We start from the raw sequence: 21,190 nt of genomic DNA on the forward strand, positions 1-21,190 counted from the left end.
GAGAGCTGGTAAACCTTTTACTGCACAACACAGGGAGGCCTTTCAGCTCGGACTTTTTTTTGAAAGGTCAGCTACAGGGTTTTTATGTCACGTTTTTAGACACATTTCGGGGGAAATCTTCGGCATCAAGAATTGTATTTATTGCAGTGCTGACTCACCTTGGTCTTGCTGCGGGTGCTGGACATCCTGCTCTTGAGGAAGCTGAAAGTCCGGCTCACTTTGTACTTCTCTGACTCGACCTTAGATGGGATTATGTATTTATCCCATTCCTCATCCTCGATCCTGTATCATGTTTCAGAAAGAAGTTGTCAAAGCTCCTCCTTTAACATTGTCCTGTGTTTGACTGCAGCATTCAATCCAACATGCACGCTGTACGAAATTAGTTTTTTTTTGTGTGTGTTTTTATTAGACTGGAAAGAATCTAATCAGGAACAGTGGTGTCATGCCGGAATGAAAGAATATCCAGACAGTGTTCCAGGACCCCTGGTCTACAGATTATTACTCTTAATAACATGCTTGGCATGCTTAGGAGTCACTTTGGACTCTTGTGGTTGCTATTTATAGTATGACCTTGACAAACTGCAATTTATAATGTGTCGACTATTTACAGCAACTTATTCTACTTACAATGGGCTCTCTAGATTAAAGGCAATAATGACAGAAAGGAAAGAAAACATGCAGTATCTCGTTACAACTATGTTATGATCTTATGTAAAAAGTGTTAATATATTCTAGCGCTGCTGATTCCTACATCAACAAATGCAGCTGCAAAGAATGTGTGGTTAAAGGATGAGCTGAAAACTGGTTTTACGATGAGGTTAGAATGAGTTAAGCCACACATGCATGTCTCTAAGGCCATTTTGATGGAGACATACTCTTTGAGGAACTCTGTGAGGGTGAGATGTTGGAGTGATGCGCTGCTCTCCTCCTCTGCAGATTGGGCCCGCTTACGGAAACCCAAAACCCTGCGTGGATATAAAACACCTCAGACAGGTCGCCGTGTCTCTGTTCATCGGGTATTCAGACTTTAAAATAATGTTGTAGCCTTTACGATTACAGTCTAAAACTACTTATGGGGATATGTGTATATGGGAAAGCAATAAGACTTGAGGATGAATTATCATCTGTTTTAGCTGATACTTCAGGAAATGCAGGAAAAACCAGATCCACATCTTGTTAATATTGGATCTATGTCTATTGTGAACAAAAATGGTTGATGAGCCTAATCGGGTGAGTGTTGTGAATATTATATCAGTGTAATAAAAAAATAATCTAGATTGCCTTGTGTGACCGACAATGTTTCCTCTGTTAGCAATGCATGGTTATTAGCAAAAAAAAAAAACATTTGCAAATGATGAATTTATGAGGCAGCGAGATGAAATCGACTGTAAAAAGAATATGGATGGAGGTAAGATTAAGGGAAATCAAAATCAGCAAAATGCGTTACATGGTAGGACAGTAAAGCCAATGTTAATTAAGAACAACTGTTAAAATCTGTACCCAGGATAAATACAACAATATCACTGATGTGGTCTAAAAAGTAGCAACATGTCTCTGAAGTCTGACATCCAAGAAAGCAATGAGTTTTGCTGTTTACTCAGGGTTATTTTGAGGTTGCAATCAGAGAATACTCTGGCCCCAGACCCTCAAAAGGAAGTATGTCATATCCTGCACACTAAGACCACGACCACAGGTTCAAAACTAAAGAGAGACACACACACACACGCATACACTTATCCCCCCACACATATGTATACACAAGCATGCTACATCTGAGCCAATCTCTAACCGCTGGTCAACACCGATGCCTAAAAAGGAGGAAGATCTGAGCAGGACCTGACACAGTCGTGGGGGGGCGGGGGGGGGTTGTGTGAGCTCATAAAATGACACAATGATTTTACCTTTTTTCTCTGGAAGTCTCAGTCAAGTTGAATGCTCTCTGTTCTGTAATGAAGAATAACGAGTAAGCCAGAAATACAAGTCAATAAATTTGAAGATGTGGCTTTAGAGTCTTCGTAGATCAGTCGACAGGATTAGAAACCAACACCCCCTGTTAAAATTGAGTTAAGAGGCAAACACAGTGATCCCAGAAAAAAGTCTGGATCCAACAAACACCAACAGAGACAGAACAAACACAGCAGCGTGTCCTGCTTTGAAAAACCAGATGACAGAAGATGGGAAAATAAAAACCAAGAGGAAAACAAAATGTGACCAAATGGAGGCATAACAGAACCCTCAGACCAGAAAGAACTCTGATCTACGGGAGTTGAGCGTTTTTCCAAAGCCTCAGTCCTCCATTTGTCAGCCCTCATATGGTATATTATAACTTCAATTTGGGGAAACTATTATTTTATTATTAAGTGAAAGAAAAAATCAAACTGTGGGAAACTCTGCTTTTGATCACTGGACAACTGAAATGATGTTATTTACTGAGACCACGGCCTGACACTCAACCCCAAGAATTACATTGGACCACAGATAAAGAGCTGCACAATTTATGCAAAAATTTGAAAATCTGTTTCTGCCAAATTTATTTCACAACAAAATGTGCCGGAAAATGATTTTGTTTTTCACTGCGTGTTTTACAGTCTTGTACAAATATGTTTGCTACAGTGGATCATAAATAGTTTTAAGATACTAAATTTGACTCTTAATTGTGCAGCTCTTGGTTATCACAGATCTGTCCCAAGTTTACAAAAAAAATACAGCCTAAAATGATTATTCCAGCCAGTTGCAGTTTGACTCTGCTCTTGTACTTACTAACTTGGTTGAGACGAGAGAGGGATTTAGAAAGTGATAAAGCCTGAAGTAGAGAACGACCACTGCTGCTGAAAGCGCCATCTACACAAAATAAAATATGACCTTAATGCTGTGCATTTGCATTTAGTCACAGTCACCCTCACGAGTGGTGCTGTATCAGAGCAGAGCTGACACTAAACACACGTGTACTTTGTAGAGCTAGGGTTGATTTATGATGCTTGTCTGGTCTCGCCCCCGTTAGACATGTGGGCCATTTGTCCATTCAGCTGGCTCCTGAGAACAGAGAGGTCGTAGGGCAGTGGGGGGTTAAAGTTCACTCACCTTCTTCCAGGTCGGAGATTGCTGCATCTCGGTTTAGCAGCGGCCGTGAAGGCTTCGCTTTAGGAGAGGAGTAGGAATAGGAGCGCAAACGCACCTCAGCCTCCTCGGAATTCTGGGGGAGAAAATTCACCGGAGGAACGTATCAGAACGAGGACATCACAAGTTCAGTGCGTGTTCAGGAATACTGGCCAACAGCAGAATTGTGCAGGGCAAACAGACCCATCTTTGACCTTTTGTTCACATTATTGAGCTGTTGACAGTGTGCGCTTATCTACTAATGACTGTCTGCAAGGGACGTTGTGTCTGTTGTAATACTTGTAATTTAGCACTTTTTTCTGAAGTAGAAATGCTTTTTTTTTTATAAATAGTGAGAATATCAAAATCACTATCTTGAGAACCATATAGTCATAACAAGTCATAACAATTTTTTCATGTTGGTCATTCAGTATTGTAGGGTTGGGGGGTGCACCTTGTTAGTTTTGTGCGTGCTGTCGGAGTGTGAACGGTTAAAGTCAGGTGACGTGTCAAAAGAGTCCCTCTCCTCTCCTGAGCTGGATCGCAAAATGGACCTCTGTCTTAAAGATGAGCAAGGGTAGGAGTGTCCCAGTATGTCCTCCTCTCCGCTGTCACACTCAAGACTGGGACTGTTTACACACACACAGATGGAAAAACATACACATGCCCAGGTTATGACCCAGCAGAATGCCAAGATACTATACTTTATAAGACATATTTCCATAAAAAAAAAACCTGGTAGACTTGAGAAATCCCTGATGCATCACACACTCACTTTATTCAGTCTCCTATAATAAACCGATTCAACCAACATTTGAACTATAGCCACATGAGTTTCGATCTGATGTCAAAGGTTCATGATGCCACCACCTGGTCAGAAGTTCAAAAAGGAAAAATCTAAACTCAAGCAGACTGGAGGATAACATCCTGGTTAATAGTGCAGTGCATGATTCAGCAGAGCTCAAGAAAGAAGGTTCCCATGATCTAAGAGTCCCCACAGACAGTCTTCATGGACTAATCTAAACATCATTCAGGCTTTTGAAAGATTTTTCTCGATTTTCTGACCCCAACCCACAAACTAAGCACATGTTTCCTGTCTTATTCCACACTTTCACCTATTCAACTCCTTTTTCTACTGTCCTGCTTATATTCTAGGCAAACGATACCGGATAGCATATTTCTGAAGCAGTGCAATGGTTTAATATTCTGCTTGGCCAAATTTTGCAAACCTGTTTTATAAACATTTGGTAAATGTGGAAGTATTCAAATGTTCTAAACATTACATTAACAGAACAGAACACAAGGAAAACATATCAAGAGTCGGAACTAAGAATAGATCAAGTATATTTTCAGTTTGAATTTGACAACAACAAAAAAATTGAGCTCGTCATTTTCTGGAAGGCTCAACTCAGCCAAATAATCCCAAACCATAATTTGCTTGCATTGCAACAGCATGACTCTGTACTAAACAGTCAAGCTACTAAACTGGCTGGCTTGCCAGTCCAGAGCTGTCGCCCTCTGAAAACATTTGAAAACTGTTGAGCAGCTGCATTCTTAATGAGAAAGGATTTTGCTTTCAAAGCTGCCAAAATAGTTTTCCCAGGTTTCCAACACTAGCAAAGTATTGTGAGGAGATTAGGGGATGTATCCTAACCCTGCCCAAAGTTCTTCAAACACAAAAAAAAGCACAATAGAGTTAATCAAATTCAGCATCTGATATGTTGTCTTTAAAATATTTTTTATCATTTTACTCATGCTTTCAGTTCCATTCTATACTGATGGGTGGTATTCTCTCAATGAGTAACACCAGTTTGTTTGAATACAACTTGTTTTTCTCAATTCAATTAAAAAAAAAACTTTGGGGCAGACACATTGAATTCCTTCAATAGCTTTCACTTTGATTTTTAATTCAAGAACCAGCGTCCTACCTCAGGCCTCGGCTCGCATCTGTCAAGCTCCATCCTCTATGATTCAAGGAAGGAGAGACTGAAGGGCATGTCTGTGCCTGACGCCTCTGCGCTCCCTCGAACAAACGGAGGGCGGTAGCCAGGGGAGAGGAAGGAAAAGACGTGGAGGAAGCAAAGGGAGTGGGGGGAGAGATGCAGGGGGATGGCTCCCTGTTATTGTCCATGCCAGGGCCATGGCTTCCCCTCAGCCCATGATGTGGTGACGATGGGTAACGTTTCTGGGAGCAGTTCCCCGAATCAAGGGGAGTCGCTGAGAAGGAATCCCAGCAGGGGATGTCATTGTGGGACACAGGGCTGACCTCCTCCTCCCCGGGAGAGCGGTACTTAATGTCAGCGTCATCTACCTGGACGAGAAAAGTGAGAAAGCTATGAAAATAATCTTCTCTACTAACTTATTTGTAGCTCCCCTTATGGAACATTTTCTATCATGTTAACCAGGTCTCTTATTCACATGGTATAAATCATATAACTGCTATACACTGTTTTTTTTTATATACTTACAATGTCTAGAAAACAATATTCTTTAGCCTGACTCACCTGGTCGACCAGCATGGCGTTGGCGAACACTTGGTCTTTGCCGTGTATCATCGCTGAAAGTCTGGCAGCTGCAGCCAGAGTCGGGGACGAGGCCTGGCTCTCCCTGATGGACTGGCTTTTCTCTACACAGAGGCAGTGAGCCACAGAAAGTGGGTATTTCAATTTTACATTTGGTTTCCACAGCAACACCAAATAACTTCTCACAAACACGGGAAGTGACATAGACATCCTGGGCAGTTGCATTTCATTGTTCAGTACCAAGACTCTCACACTGTATGATTGTGTGTGTGTGTGTGTGTGTGTGTGTGTGTGTGTGTGTGTGTGTGTGTGTGTGTGTGTGTGTGTGTGTGTGTGTGTGTGTGTGTATGAATAGCTCTTTGCACACACATGCGAATGGGTGTGCATGGAGTTGTGAGTGGACAGCTGTGGGCATGTTTCTTCCCCACCCTGCTTTTCAATGCAGTGGGTGAGTGGAAATAACTCTTGGTGAGCACACAGCAGCATTGAGAGGAACCCCTTTCAACACAGTAGAGTCAGTGTGAGCAGCAGCCTGGTTTTGCTGATCAACACGGGAAAACACTCCTGCTCTCAAAACACACACACACACACAGATCTCCCTTGGGGATTTTGCTCTTTACAAAGCACACCTTCTCCATAATGCTATTTTCTAACCTGAAGTTGAGAAAAAAACCTTTGCACATAAACAAAGAAGTTAAATGTTACCAGCCCCAGCATGCACCACAATAAGCCTTTGAGGAGACATTTACAGTAAAGCATTGTTTAAGTTTATCTGATGATAACTAAACTCCTGTAAACATCAAGTTAAAAATAGAAATTTGTACATTACCATTTTTCAATAACATTTCAATAGCTGGTGTTGAATGTAAAGTAACTTATGGAAAGCTGCAGATGATAGGTGAGACTTCGTGGTCATTTGCCGTTTTCAGACTTAAGAAAGATTTATTTTTTGAACTAAAAGGCATGGGGGTATTTGCACAGACTGCTTTCAAACTTCTGTGAACCTCCAGTGGTGTTCACTGGGTCTGACAGTGCAAACTCAAAATTTGTTCAATCTCGTTACCCCACTGACTATGAAGTCTGCTCACCATGTCTGCAACTTGCATAGTTATTTCTGAAAGACTTAGTGAATACTAACTAATTAAACAGGGACCAGCATTTTAATACTGGTTTTAGGACCATAGCACTTTGTATCTGTTCTACTTTTAGTTGACCCTCTTGAACAAGTGTCTGTCTCGACATCATTGAATTTTGAGCTGTTTGATTGTTCAATGTTGGGAGCACATATTGTACATCTGAAGCAGTCCTGTACATTTTATGCTTTAAATTCTGAGAAACTGATATCGACTCCCAAAGTTAACCTTTCGTCTTTTAAGCATCTGAAATTATTAGGCAGAAGTCAAATCTTTAGCTTTTACTGGGAAGTATTGATTTTCCAGTAACGCTTATCCACGTTGTTTCTAGATAATTGTTTGTGTGTTTTGAAAATAATGATGCAACTATCCCGTCAAATTAGGCTTAGAGAAAGTAAACAAGCTCAATTCAAGCGCAATTGAATGCAATCCTATTCAGTTCAGTTAATTTGAATCAATTTTAGGCCAATTTTAGGTCAATTTAGTCCAATCAAGTCCAACTAATTCCAAGACAGGATAATAATATTTTCAAAAATGCCAATTTATAGAGCATTCTTAAGAAAAGGAAACTAATGGCTCGCATCCAATCATCTTTTCAATTGAATCCCCAACCATGAGCTTACAGTGCAGTGCTGAGACAGGTTCAGGTAAAATGCGTTACTTTATTTGAAGACGGCTCATTGCATAAGTGTAGCAAAAGCTTCCTAACAAGTGTTAATCTCTCCAAAACAAAGATGGACAGAATGTCAACAGCAAAATCTGAAAGTCAAGCCACAATATTGTAATCAGGTATCAGTGGTGAGGATAAAGTCTACAAGCTCTGCTGCCAGAGAACGAGCAGATAACAGAAACGCTGCACCGCAAAACAAAACAAAGAGTTGGGGTCAATTTTCGTTTGTTGTTTTTTTTTATCATTGGTATGATCTTTTTTCTCTCTTTTTTTCCAAGTTTTGTTGCATTTTGCACGTAAGGGCCTCCGTAGCATTTCCCATTTGTTAAAAACAACTTGTGCTTCCAGTGATGTCAGTGGAGCGAAAACATGTCTGCGTCGCTGCTGCTTCCACCTAAACTCCTGCAGAAACAACTAAAACAAAAGTTTTCTTTCAAAACAAACTCTTAGTTTATCTGTCCTTTAGAGGCTGCAAGCACAACAGAGTAGAAGAAGATATGTCCAGCATTTTTAACCGAGAGTAAATCAGACCAACAATTGGCTGTGCTTCCTGTGGGCGGCAAGTCCCATAAATCTGAGAGGCATCAGAGTCAAGCAGACACTGATGAGGACACCAGATGATTCCCGTCACATCCACATAAAATATAAATGAAGTTGAATCAACAGAGCATATACAGAGATTTCTCCGCATCGTTCCTCATGCTCGCAAGTTTGGAAGTATCTCTCAAACTGAAAAGAAAAGGGTACAACTTCCTCTTCTGTTGTAGCCAAGGCAAGTTTATTTGTAGAGCACAATTCGTACACAAGGCATTTCAAAGTGCTTGTAAAAAGTGTCCAGACCCTTCTGGTCCCACATGAAAGCAATATAGTCTGTATCAACCCGAGTCCTCATACATGGACAAAGACACTTTAGACCTTCCACTTTGTATCGTAGGGTTAGTTTTTTATTCCAACATTAAATCCACAGAGGGGTTTAGAGCCTGGATGTGGGTCAGCCTGCTGTTTGAAAGTTGACACTGTTTCATATAAACCCAAGTCACAGACTTGACAGACAGGCCTAATAGTTCAGGTTCTGGTCCAGGTCCAAAGCCACAGCTGGCTGCCATGGACTCAATTATTCACACACCTCTGACCCATAAACACTGCTTCAGTGAACATTACTGTCAGACAGTATGATCTGTGTTTAACATTAGTTAACTGGGGGAATAACAGAAGCAGGGAGTTCATATTCCTAACGAGTTAGACTTGAGAAGCTGTCTTTACTGCTGAGACAGCGAGGTGTCTACAGGTTACCTCTTAAAAAAAGAGCTTTAAGGGACACAGAGTGGTGAGTGGAGCTATTTATATGGGATTTTTGCTGACAGAAGGTATATATTTGGAGTGGCGGGACATTCAGAGCATATCCCTTCGTGAGACCAAACCCTATACAGTAGCAGTGGCTGGAGTGACAGTAGAGTGAAAAAGAGAGAACAGGAGCTCTGCAAACTCAGACAAAGACAGCAGTCAGGGCCAGGTTTCCAGACCATGGCAGTTAAACATGCAGAAGGTGACCCTTCAACCCATGCACGCCCCTGGGAGAAAGAGATCGAGGAAGACAGGATGGAGAGAGGGTAGGGCATGGCAGTCACAAGGGCTCTTTCTCAAGGCTCACTCCATTCAGACGCTGTAGGGGAAAAACCAAGGACTCAAGATAAACACAATTATTAATTGTATAAACACCTGGGTTGGTTTATTATGCGTATAAAAGAAGTATTTGTTCGAGCTGAGTCATTTCTTATGATGTAAGTTGCTATTTAACCACGGCTCTAAACAACTGCCACTTTGGAGATGGCTGAAAGATATTAGGATCGGATCAAAATAACAAACCAGGTCAAAAAGAATCACAACAGATGTGTTTTTACCTTCTAAAGGGAGAGAGGTAATTATTCAACTCCAGGGTTCAGACTGCTTAAATCATAAAAGCGACTGTCCACCAAAATCCACAAAAGCAGTCTGAGTTATGACACCTGCGGTCAAACATTCCCGTCCAAGCATCACATACCCATTGTGTTTACATTTTGGTGCATCAACCAGCCAAAGCCATCCAGGAAAAAGTAGAGCCAGACTGAGCAGTGATCCGTTCTTGAAGTGTAGAAATAAACTTGCAGCTGTGCACACCTGAAATCACATTTCACTTTGCACGTGCATTGTCGCACAGCCAACTACTGATGGTGTCTGCATCCAGTTGAAGAATATTTAGTCAGTTAGAGAAGTTTACGCGGTGCCACTGTTTCTGCTTTGAGGTGGAGGAGCCCAAACAGGCAGAGTGTACAATATTTGCTGATGTCAGTCACAATTATGAAGCAATAACATGGTTAATCTTGCAGAGGTCTACGTGAAATATGAGGAAAAGTCCACTGGAGTAAAGCCATGACACAGCCGTGGCAGTAACAAGATCTTCTTCTGTGTCTTTCTCTCCTTCCAACAAACACACAGTCACTTGCACACAAGCAATAAGCTTTTTAACCACCAGAGTTTAATTTTGTACTATCTTCAGCAGCCACTTCAGCTCTCCCATGACCGTCAATGAGACAGTAAACATGCATGCCAGGTTAAAGCACTGGTGCTCACTTGAATTTGGTTCAGATGATTATAATAAATCACTAAATCTCAGCTTCAACAAAACTTTTAGTGACACTTCCAGACAACTGTATGATCTTATAAGCTGACGAAGAGGCATTAAACTTCCCTTCAGCAATGCACCCCAACAGCAACAACTGCTAAGGGAGCCTCAGTCATGCACATAACAGCGTTGCCGGAAGATGTTGAAAGCCCTGAAACACTCAATCAGCCTCGAGTGGACATCTGACATTCCCCAATACATTGTCACATATCAGGTTACATCACTGCCAAAGATGTAGCTATCTAACTCTGACTGACCCGGTGCTGCAGCCGAGGCCTGTGAGTAAGACTGTGTAATGGGAATAGTCTAATTTTAACTTTATTGTTCCACAGTGAATGGTGAAACTTATCTACCAAGAGGGCATTTGCCATCTCAAACATGGAGTAGCTGCATAATCTGCAGCTCCTCCAGCTTCTCTCCAAAGTAATCCACGTACACGTCTGTCAAACTCTGCAGCAGACATAAACATGCCAGAAACATTTCAAGGTCAGTTTTGACCGTGAGGTGAAAAGCGAGTGTGCCAACAATAATGGCAACTCGCACAACTGTCAACGTGAATGAACACATTTCACATTAATTACCGCTCTGTTACCTTTTTTTCCTGTTTTCCTACGCATCCTCATCCTGGGAAATGAAGGCCAGGAGTAGTTGAAAGGAGAGTCTGAGTCAGAATCCATGACTTTTGATGCTGAAGAAAACCTTTATCCAAACAGCTCAAAGTGTGTAATGAAAAAATGAGCAGTGCCTCATATTACATCCATTCCCACATGGCAGAACAGACTCCAGACTAGCTGTAGCACTCCCTCTCCTTTTTCCAGAGCCCTTCTGTAGACTCTGACACTTCAGGAGAGAGCCAGCATGTTCCCCTCTGACTCCCCCAGCCACCCCTCCCCCTAAAATCCCTCGCCTTCCTCCTCGACTGTCGGGCAGCTCCGGGACTGAACCCTGTCTTCTTGCCTCTGCAAGTCCTTTTTTCTTCACTTTTCTCCTCTCGATCTCCCACTTTAACCTGACTTTCTGACAGCTCTTTTCAAATCCAGCTTTTGGGCTTTTAAGTCTTTCTCCGTCTCCCTCAGTCACTCATCTACCACACTCAGCACTGAGTGAGCGGGAGAGATATCAACACATGCTGACAGGAGCAGGGGGAGGAGGGTATTGACGGCCGGAAAGAGTGACTGAAGGAAGGAGAGAAGCAGAGAAAAGTCTAACTCAAATATAGGAGTGACTTCAGAGCCTGCAGCGAAGACAAACATTAAGGCAGACAGCTTAGCAGAGGTGAGTGTCAGACATTGGAGAAATCATTAACCCAGTGAGTTCATGATTGTCTCCGAGATATGCCAGGCTACAGAACTGCACTCTCCACCACTTGAAAGTACAAGCAACTGGGCTGAAACATGCTTAACGCCACGTCTGAAGGGAGTTCTTCTCAATCAGTCAAGTCTCTCATTCTCTATATTTTAGCATGTCAAAGCCAAGCTAAGGGGGAAGAGAGGGGTATCGGTGGGACGGGAGGGGTATGGGCGTGGGGGGCAGACTGCCAGGTCAGCAGTCTCACCATGGAGACAGCAGTGAGAGCTGCTGCTGTTTTCTTCCTTCACGCTGTTTCTTTCCTCTTCTTGCCAACCTGCAAGAGTACAATGTACCATTTGCTACAGCAGAGGATGCAAGAAAAATGTGGCAAATTGGGTGCTAAAGAGGGGTTTAAGAGACAAATCAGACAATGGCACTGTGGAAGGGGGGGCAAACGTGGTTTTATGATGGCACATAAATTTAGGAATGTGATAAAAAAAAAACATGACTGAAAAAGAGGATAAGAAGGGTTTTGTGGAGAAAATATATGCTAAGGAAAGTGAAAGAGCTACTCTGTGACTATAGAAAAAGTTTCAGTATGTGTGCTTGGAGGGGGGTGGTGGTGGTGGTGGTGGTGGGGGGGGGTGTTGGCACTGTAATTGTGAACATTAATGCTGCCTTTGTGGGGTCTGTGTGGGGTTTAATCCTTTTTTTCCATTCTCCAATTAGATCCCTCAGTCGGGGTCGGGGTCTCTTGTTGGTGCTCCTGGCATTGCTCTTATTGTCTCTTGTCACCTTGCCAAACTATCCATATCATAAATCCCTTTCTCTTGCTCTGACTCTTTTTCCCCATTACACACACACACACACACGCACAGACCGTTTTAACACTGCACTCCTCTCCCTGGGGATCACAACAAGCTGCTGGAAAACTGCATTCAGCAAAGCCCTGGCAACCCCCATTCAGCCACAAGCACCCCATTTCTTTACTCCTTACCCCCTTTAGAGCACTCTTCCCTTCTGCATTCTTCCTCTCCAACACACAATTGAACACATACACACTGACAACACACTCACGCACAACAACCTCCTTCCTTTCTTCGGCTGTGGAGAGCAGAGCTCTTCAGAATGAAGTATCCTTTGCAACTTGTTCACTAAACTCACATTAAAATGCTTGCCTGGGAGGATGGGATGGGGATGGGGGACATGAGTGTGTAGGCATGTGTGTATGTGTAGGTACTTGGGTGTAAGTGTGTGTTTTGGGTGGGGTATTTAAATATCGAGGGCATTAAAAGGGCAGAGATGGGGGAAAGAAAAAGGGGGGAGGGGAATAAAAAACAAATAAAGAGGCTGTCCCTTTGGTCTTGAAAGTGAGAAATAATCGCGTTGTATTAAAAAGCCTTCTTGGTCAAAAGCATACAACTGTAAATTATTGTAGTATTGTAAATAAAGTTACAGTAATTTGAATTGGAGGGTAGAAGGATGACATCAAGAAGACAGGGGGAACATGACAAGTAGGTTCAAAATTCCACATCTCTTGCTGAGACTCAAGGCTACACAAGTTCTATCTGTCTATTTCATGACGCATGAGCTCAAGTTAAACATCCATATTGCATGTGTTAACAAATAGATGGACTCACAATATAAGCTTCACTGCTTTGCTAAAAAATGTATAACTCTGCCGGTCACTGGTGATGCCTGACAGCTCTGGAATGTCTAATGAAGAATTTAAAATCTCAAAGGGTCAAATGTGAATCGTTAACCATGTATAAAACCTGAGTCATTTCCAGTGTCTGCTTTCTTTTCATTCAAACATTCCATGGAATTAGATATAAGTGACCAATATTATTTCATATGAGCCGCTAAAGACATTTGAAATGGGTTGAAAGAGGTCATGGGTAGGCAATAATCAAAGACCTAACAGAAGATATGCAAATTCAGCCAACAAACAGACACCCACTCTCAAATACACATTCATATGGAGCATAAATGGCTACACCATTTAGCACGGAAAACTACACCAACCACAGGATGTTAAGATTAGAGATGTCCAGTGCCAAGTATTATAAAGCCTGAAGCCTCAACTTGTAACCACAGCATTCTTAAACCGAGGCATCAGTCTTCTCTGCTGCAGTGAAAGCCAATTATTAACCCACAGGATGTTCCCACTCTCAGATCCTTCACATTACCATAGGAGCTGAACAGGATGAAAACACTTATAGTTAGAAGTAACCCTAGCTCATCCCTATTTCTCTATCATTGCTGACAGAAACAAGATGACTCAGAATTGTTCTGTGTGTGTCACGTCGTATCAAAGATTTCTCTTTGGTGGCACATTAACCGTAAACACAGTGTAACAATACTCCAAAAATTCTAGACAAGACGGGGAGGCGAGTCAGGGGCCTGAAATGTTATCCCACAGTCAGTTGGGATGGTATTTTCGGCCATACTTGAGGATAACTGGTATGTTCCAGTTTTTTTCTCAGGAAAGGAAACGTTTCCTTATTTAATGATTAGAAGCGACTTGGATAACCTCCAATGAATAAAACACCAGCTAAAACAACAATGATCAGTTTTAGTCTGCACAAAGCATGATCTATCACTGAGGTACCACAAGCTCTAAAATTACAACCATGTCTAAAAGCAGGCCTGTGTGAAAGGGAATCTCAAAATCTTTACCAGAATCAGACTGTGGTGGGTTGTCCTCTTCGTCCTCCTCGTTCAAGCAAAACACCAGCTGCTCCTCGTAGTCCTCAGTCAAGAAATTGAGAACCTTTTGCGAAACAGCATACATGTTTCCACAGTGAGACTTTTTGCTTCATGCATGCCCGAGAAGACGAGTAGAACTGAGCACAAAAACAGAAGTGTTTGGCAAGTGCCTAGGTGTGTGAGACACATCAATTAGTTAACCATCTGTATCACATAAAACAGCTCCTATTGGATGACCAGAGTCATGTGCCACACCTGTCAAAACATTAAACACCCATTTGACCACTCACAAAGTCACGTATTCACTGCTGTGAGCGAGGTGCCAACTCCAACACCTTAACAATAAGGGTGAAACAATGTGGTGCATTGAGGCACGGTCAGTGCCTTGTTCTGGCCATAACCATAGTTGGACAAGAGTTGGTGCAGATGTTCATAAAGACTAAACTGGGTTATAAACTGCCCCTTGCAAGAATTTAAAGCGCGGACAAATTATATTCTGTTCACATTTTCATCCACTGCTATTCTACATCAAATACTCACATTCTTTTCAGCAGGGTTTGCTCCATTTACGTCAGGATACAGTGCTGAAAGAGACACAGCCATACAGCAGCCATTACACTTCAAATAAAGACTCCAGTGAGCGCAGATGTTAGTCGTTTTTTAATGATAGCATGTAAAGTCTTACTTTTGTTTTCTTTTCATAACCTCAAGGGATTTTTACTGTGTTGCCTTGATCTCCTTTTTTTTTATTTTACAACCATCCCAGTGCATCCCAGATCAAAGGACAGACTATGATTGCTAACCAAAAACATAGCAGCGAAAGACTGTTTGGTTGGCATGATTTATGGCTTGGGGTCATGAAAATGCAATGGAATGAAATGTAAACTGAGGAAAAGGTTGGCATGGTTGGGAACAAAAAAATGTGAGACAACACAAGCCGTGAGAGGTACATGAGAAAAAGCATAGTGAACATGTAATTTATAGCCTCCTTAGACCTGACAGTTCATTTTTGTCCTATGTGGGGCACATGAGGCTGAGACCCTCTAAGTTAAGAACCATTTATGAAATCTCTTTAAGTCCTACAGAACTGAAGACATCTTGCTCATCTTTGCATTTTACTGATGTCACAGTTTCGGGGGGGGGGGACTTGTCAAAGTAGCAGGCATTGCATTTTCCACATTTTTAACATCAATTCTTTGCAGATATTCTTTTTTGACAACAATCAGTTTGTTTCCTCAAAATAACTGTCTTTAATTTAGTAGAATTCCAACAATGTATAGTAAGGTTAACCTTTCGAAAAACTATTTAAACTGAAAGTATTTGTAGTGAACAGCAGGACTTGCTACTTTCAGTTTTTGACCAATTTCCCTCCTTCACACAGCAGAAGGATGGATGAGAAAGAAAGGCTTATATTCAGAAATGATGCAGAGGAACACAGACATAAAGCTGACAGGGGTTGAGGTGGAGGAGGTCCAGACAGTATAAGTAGAAGGTGAAAGTTCAAAGCAGGGTAGATCAACTTTTGAGGAACCTGAGTAGGGGGAAACTGATAAAACCCATTGTCCATTGTTTTGTAATCTACTGACCCTATTGGTCCATTATACAGTATATTTACTAATAGTGCAATGAACTATACCTCCTCTGTTTCTCTAAATTCAGTTTAAATTCCACCGTACATGATGACGCTGGCCAAAACGCAGGCTTTCTGGTTACTTTCACCAATTGTACATGACCAGGTTTTGCTTAAACCCCACAAAACAGAAGGAAAAAAATCCAACATGATACTGTGATTTTTACACAGTTTTTTTTATCTTTTTCTTGTAAGTTTTAAATGTTTATTCAAGAGGCCATCACTACTTCAAACAGTGATGAAAAGCTTTAAATCCTAAAATCTATTTGTTAGGTCAAAGAAAACTATATTTTCTGTCAAAACTAAGATCATCAATTAATCAACAAACTGACAATTTCTTCATACAGCTTTCTTGTTGCCATTTTTTTAAATGGCTTGCAGTACCTCTAAAACTCAGTGGAGGGCAGTCTGTTTCTATAAACAGCAACATGAAACCACCTAGTCCTACCACAAAAAAAATGGCACATCATCGTAACATAAAAAAAAAGAGGACTTGTTGTTTACGTTCAACAAGGCTTCCCATAAAACAGAATTATAGGGAAATATGTGATACCGCTGTCTGCAGGATCATCCACGAGTTCTTCCTTTCCTAAGATTGTCTTCACCCGATCTCTCCTGAGTGCTTTAATCTGCAAAAATAAAAGCAGCGTCTTCATAAAAAGATTCCTTAAACAAACTTTAATAAACCAGATGTGCACTGGGTTTGACATTGGTAGGTGTTTTCTTTAATGTGCTTACTTAAGTACACAATTTCTTACTGGCTTTATCTAAACAATGATGTATATGAACTTAAAAAACACGTTATTTAACCTAGAGGGAAATTATATTTATATTTTATAGTTTGTAAAAGTACATAGTACAAAAAAAGTACATACATACTTATGTGTACATATGTGTATACTATATGTATATATACTTTTTTTGGTCCATTTGCTCAGTGACCTTTGTAAACATATTCCTACATCACTGATAACTCTTTCTTACCTCACTAATGAAGTCCTCATCCCTGAGTCTGTTTCTGAGAAGCAGGATGTCAGCATGCCGGCTCTCCTCTGAGCTCCATCGCAGGTTTTGTCGGACGGTCAGAGTCAGGTTCCCCGTGTCATGACAAAACCGCAGCAATCGAGAGCGATCTGCCCACACCTGGGACAGACCTGCTGGAGGTGTGGCGAGAGGGTTGGGTGGGCTGCAGAATGAAAGGATGGTTAGTTTAAAAAAGTACAAAAAAGTTGCATGTGCTTGTTTTTCCACAAACATTTCCACCTGTGGTGGCCATATTGATCCAGTAAAGGCGAGGGCAAACCACCAAATAATACACCTTTCCTGGCTTCCACCTCTTTGATCAGCACTTCGATTTCACATTCTGTGAAGTTCCTCTTCTTCTTTGAAGTAAATTTGTCATTTTTTATTGGACAATATTTGACATAAGTGGGTGTGTTGTGTTCTATTTATGCATAGTAATTTGGTGTAATTGACTCATTCATTTAGATTTTTAAAGGAAAAGGAAGATGGATCCGCATTGTGCACAGTTTTAAGCATGTGGATATTTCTGTGTATGTGCTTTTAAAGTTTTGTGAGTATGCCCTGTTCCAGTATGAATGCTGTGCAGCATTTTATACATGACGCCCCAGGATTTTCTAAATAATATGCTTTGGACAGACTAAATGATTTAACAGGTTTTTTTACAGCAATATTGGACAGGTTTCCTTGCAGATTCAAGACAGCCTTTGAGGAGAAGAAATTCATATCAGCTGTGATGCATGGTGGTGGGGATGTTTTGGTCTGAGGGTTTGCTTTGCTGTCCTAGGGACTTGGCATATTGATTCAATACGAAATGGGTATAAAATCAGCGCAATTAAAGTGAGGCTGTCTTTCAGAAAGTTGAAGTTGAACAGAAAGTGGATGTTTCAGAAGGCTAAGGATCCTCAACGCATCAATAAATCCCCCAAGGAATGACTCAGAAAGAGGAAATGGAAGGTTATGGTATAGCCAGCCCAAACGTAGAGTTAAATCCCACTGAAATGTTGTGGTAGGATTTGAAACAGGCAAACTATTATTTCTGCTATAAGACAGCAATACAATCTTATATTTTTTCCATGCACTCATACACTTAAATTTAATGCACTTGGTCTTTCTATAGAAAATATCAAATCTAAATATAGTTTTGCCAACAAAAGGTGGGAAAATGGCATACAGCATACATTTGCAAGCAGTGTCTTTTCAATGTTCTTTTCAAGAACAAGAATTCAACCATATGCACTGGCAGAACTTCATTTTTATGTGCCTGCGTTTACAGTATTTGAGAAATTTAAAGAATGAAAACGATCTGGGGTTATGGTTGAATTAAAACTTGACTGTTTCAATGTTTTGATGAAAGCTTTTCTCTTAGTACTCTGTGTGAGAAAGTTTTACATGGAATGTATAATGTTTCAGCAAAACAGTAATTCATTTGTCAGTCTTTCTCTTCAAAGTGCCTCGAAGGAGCTTAAAGTCTTACTGTGAGAGCAGCTCCAGGAGCTCAGTGTTGCCTGCTGTCTTTGCCAGCTGCAGTGGTGTTACTCCCTCTTCGTTCGGCAGATTGACAGCCATCAAACCCCCCGGCTGGCAAAGCAACAGCTCTGCAAGACAGTATAGACCCCATCGCACAGCCAGGTGGAGGGGAGACTCTCTGGGACTGTGCTCTGGAGATGAGGCAAAAAGACAACACAATAAAAAAGATCCATCTTCTGATATCAAAAGGCAGGAAGATTTATGACGGCTGCTGCAAGAAGAGGTAATAAGATCAACAGAAATAAAGAATTAAGCCAGAAGAAAAAAAAAAGGAAGGAATGCACTGTGTTGCAAACCTTATCATGACAAGAACATCTAATCATTGTAATTAAACAAACTTATTTATTATCCTCAGTCTGATCCACTGACCCACATTAAGGCCATGAAAATAGATACTAGCAGAGTGACTATTAACATTGGACATGAACTGTTAAAAATTTTAAAAACATAATTTTTTTCTAACGCTTATTTCACACTAATCCGAAAACACATTTTATTTTACACTTTTGGGCACTATTCTTTAAAAGACCAAATATGGACAAATTCAAAAAGTCTATGATCAGGTAAAATCTTCCATCCATCAATGGTAAGACGGTGGGGGTGGGGGGTTGAGAAGCAAGTTACATCCTGAACAGGTCGCCAGTCTATCACAGGCCCACACAGAAACAAAGCAGACAAACAACCGTGCACGCTCTCACTCACTCCAAACAGAAAGGTCCTAATAGATATTCTAAACAAGAGCCTTCTTTATGAGAGGCAAGAGTGTTACTGTTCAGAAAATTAACTCCCAGAAGAATTCCCAAGATAACTGAAAACGCAACATTGCAAAACACACAAACATAAACTATTTGATGAAGCTAATAAAATGTTCGTGTTGACTCACATTTGTGCTGTCTCTCAGAAAAGGTGATTATCTACTCTAATGTCTGAAACTAGTCAGCAAGATTTTCATCAATTCATTCAGCAACTCAGACTTTGATTACAATACGTCACACTTACTAATGCAACTTCAGATGTGAGACACATTGCTAAAAAAATAACAATGGGGAGTGTCTAACAGCTTTCACGACTGAGGTTTGCTGCAGAGGGTTATTTAACTACACTTATTTTGTAATGTTCGGTATAGTTTATTAAGAAAAGGACACCATTTTACATAACACAATCATTTGGGATTGATATGGAATTTTTCCAGCATAAATCAATATGAGTATAAGTCGCTTTGGATAGAAATGTCTGCCAAATGCATAAACATAAACATAAGTCAGACTGTGTGCCCATTGCTTTAAATTAAGTCTTTCTGTGTGTGCTATGAAACCAAATAACGGCTAGTAGTAATAAGCAAGTTTTGCACACATACAGTAGGGTTGACAAGGATTAAACACCATAAAACATTTAGGATTTCTTGTGCAAGATAGCACATTTGCGGCAACACATCAGAGTTTTATTCTTAAACTTTATCCTTAATTATCCGACAGTAGTGAGATTCAATACTTTTTTCCTTTAAACATTCTCAATGTAGAAAGTAAATGTTGACTAGTTCAGGAAGAGTCGGAGATTGATAACTGAGGTGTATGAAGCATCAGCAGTGGAGTGATGTCATAAGCATGGTTATCCAATTAACTGCAGACATTGAGAGGGAGACGCTGCAATGAAACAGACTGCCATAACAATATTACTGCAAAATCTAGTTTGTTATTTATGTAAGTGGCCTTACATAAACACTCGGATCATACAAACAGATGGTGGCATCTTGGAAACACGGTGGTCGGCACAAACAGAGACCTCACGCATGCACACACACAAACACACAGGCACACTTACCGTTAGATTTATTAAGCCCTGCCCGGGGTTACTTCCAGATGGAAAGGCTCTATTAATCACATTACATGCGGCCTAATTGGCTTTGATGAATTTGACAGAAGAACACATATGACCATGTTCACTTCCGACTTCAGCCATTTGAGCGCAGAAAATGGGAATGATGGCAGAAGTTGGTGAGAAGGAAAGCAGGGTTGAAGAGTTCACCCTGCCTGCATAGTACAGGCTTCAGGTTTCCTGCATGTGAGGCTATGACAGAGCCTGCCAAAAGCAACTGCTCAGAAACTGCCTTTTTGTTTGTTGTCCATGAGTGGACAAGCGCTAAATCCCTCTTCACTTGTGTGTCAATTTTTCAGCTTTTTTTCAGCTTTTCCCACTTTTAAATATTCCTTCTCAACTACTAATGTGTACCTGTTCCTGTCCCAGCAAATAATTTGTACTCTTTAAAACATTTAAATATCTGTGCACTTTTTGTAATGTAATAAAAACCAGTCTGAGCAGGAATGCCCACTCAGCAAACTAAGACCATCCTGTTCTCACCGCCTCCACTGTGGTTCCCTAGTACATTCCAATTCGGGGGGATATCCAGATTGGCCATGGCCAGAGCCACTCTACGATCCATAGCCCAGCGAGAGCTCTCCTGGCCCAGACTAAAGAGACTGCTCAGCTCCTTGTGATCAGTGGAGCTCAGACAATGTCCATGGATTACCAGGTGTTCTGCCAGGTCCTGAAAATAAACAAGTCATAGATAGGATACTAGATAGCACTAAATGGAAAAGCCATAGATAAGGCCAAACTAATACTTTTTCCTTTTTTTTTTTCTATCTGCAAAATACATGTGTTGAGAATTTCTATCAATGAATCAGTTTGAATTTATAATTTACCCGTTTCATTCCTTTAGAAAACTACATTTTCCTGAGAAAACTAAAATATTACATATTGTGAGGATGGATGTTTTGCTTAGAATACACACAAACATAATCTGTTTAACAACCTGTTATTTCTATGGTAAATATAAACTATCTCAGGTGAAATGTACAGCTTCAAATATTCTGTGTTTGTGTTGCTTACCTGAGCATCATCAGTTACATACTCTAATGAAGCCCCGCC

At 40.9% G+C, this 21,190-nt stretch overlaps 1 protein-coding gene across 6 annotated transcripts in view; it reads right to left on the reverse strand.

Annotated features, from left to right (window-relative positions):
* Positions 1 to 20,837, reverse strand: part of LOC142382081 (rho guanine nucleotide exchange factor 28-like) — a 34,193-nt gene extending 13,356 nt beyond the window's left edge. For 2 of the 6 annotated variants that reach the window (XM_075467551.1, XM_075467549.1), the window contains exons 1-13: positions 20,621 to 20,835; positions 18,210 to 18,393; positions 16,697 to 16,898; positions 16,266 to 16,341; positions 14,623 to 14,666; positions 14,053 to 14,146; positions 5,601 to 5,722; positions 5,025 to 5,407; positions 3,551 to 3,725; positions 3,082 to 3,193; positions 1,902 to 1,944; positions 876 to 965; positions 159 to 282 (exon numbers count right to left, since the gene is read on the reverse strand). In XM_075467551.1, the coding sequence (XP_075323666.1) occupies positions 159 to 282; positions 876 to 965; positions 1,902 to 1,944; positions 3,082 to 3,193; positions 3,551 to 3,725; positions 5,025 to 5,407; positions 5,601 to 5,722; positions 14,053 to 14,146; positions 14,623 to 14,666; positions 16,266 to 16,341; positions 16,697 to 16,898; positions 18,210 to 18,393; positions 20,621 to 20,702 (1,731 nt within the window). In that variant the 5' untranslated portion in view covers positions 20,703 to 20,835. Of the gene's footprint in view, positions 1 to 158; positions 283 to 875; positions 966 to 1,901; positions 1,945 to 3,081; positions 3,194 to 3,550; positions 3,726 to 5,024; positions 5,408 to 5,600; positions 5,723 to 10,675; positions 10,945 to 14,052; positions 14,147 to 14,622; positions 14,667 to 16,265; positions 16,342 to 16,696; positions 16,899 to 18,209; positions 18,394 to 20,620 lie in introns of those variants that run through there. The other 4 variants (XM_075467553.1, XM_075467552.1, XM_075467554.1 and 1 more) reach the window with 4 other exon arrangements.
* Positions 20,838 to 21,190: the final 353 nt, after the last annotated feature.

The sequence above is a fragment of the Odontesthes bonariensis genome, chromosome 6, assembly GCF_027942865.1.
Source record: "Odontesthes bonariensis isolate fOdoBon6 chromosome 6, fOdoBon6.hap1, whole genome shotgun sequence".
NCBI classification, from domain to species: domain Eukaryota; kingdom Metazoa; phylum Chordata; class Actinopteri; order Atheriniformes; family Atherinopsidae; genus Odontesthes; species Odontesthes bonariensis.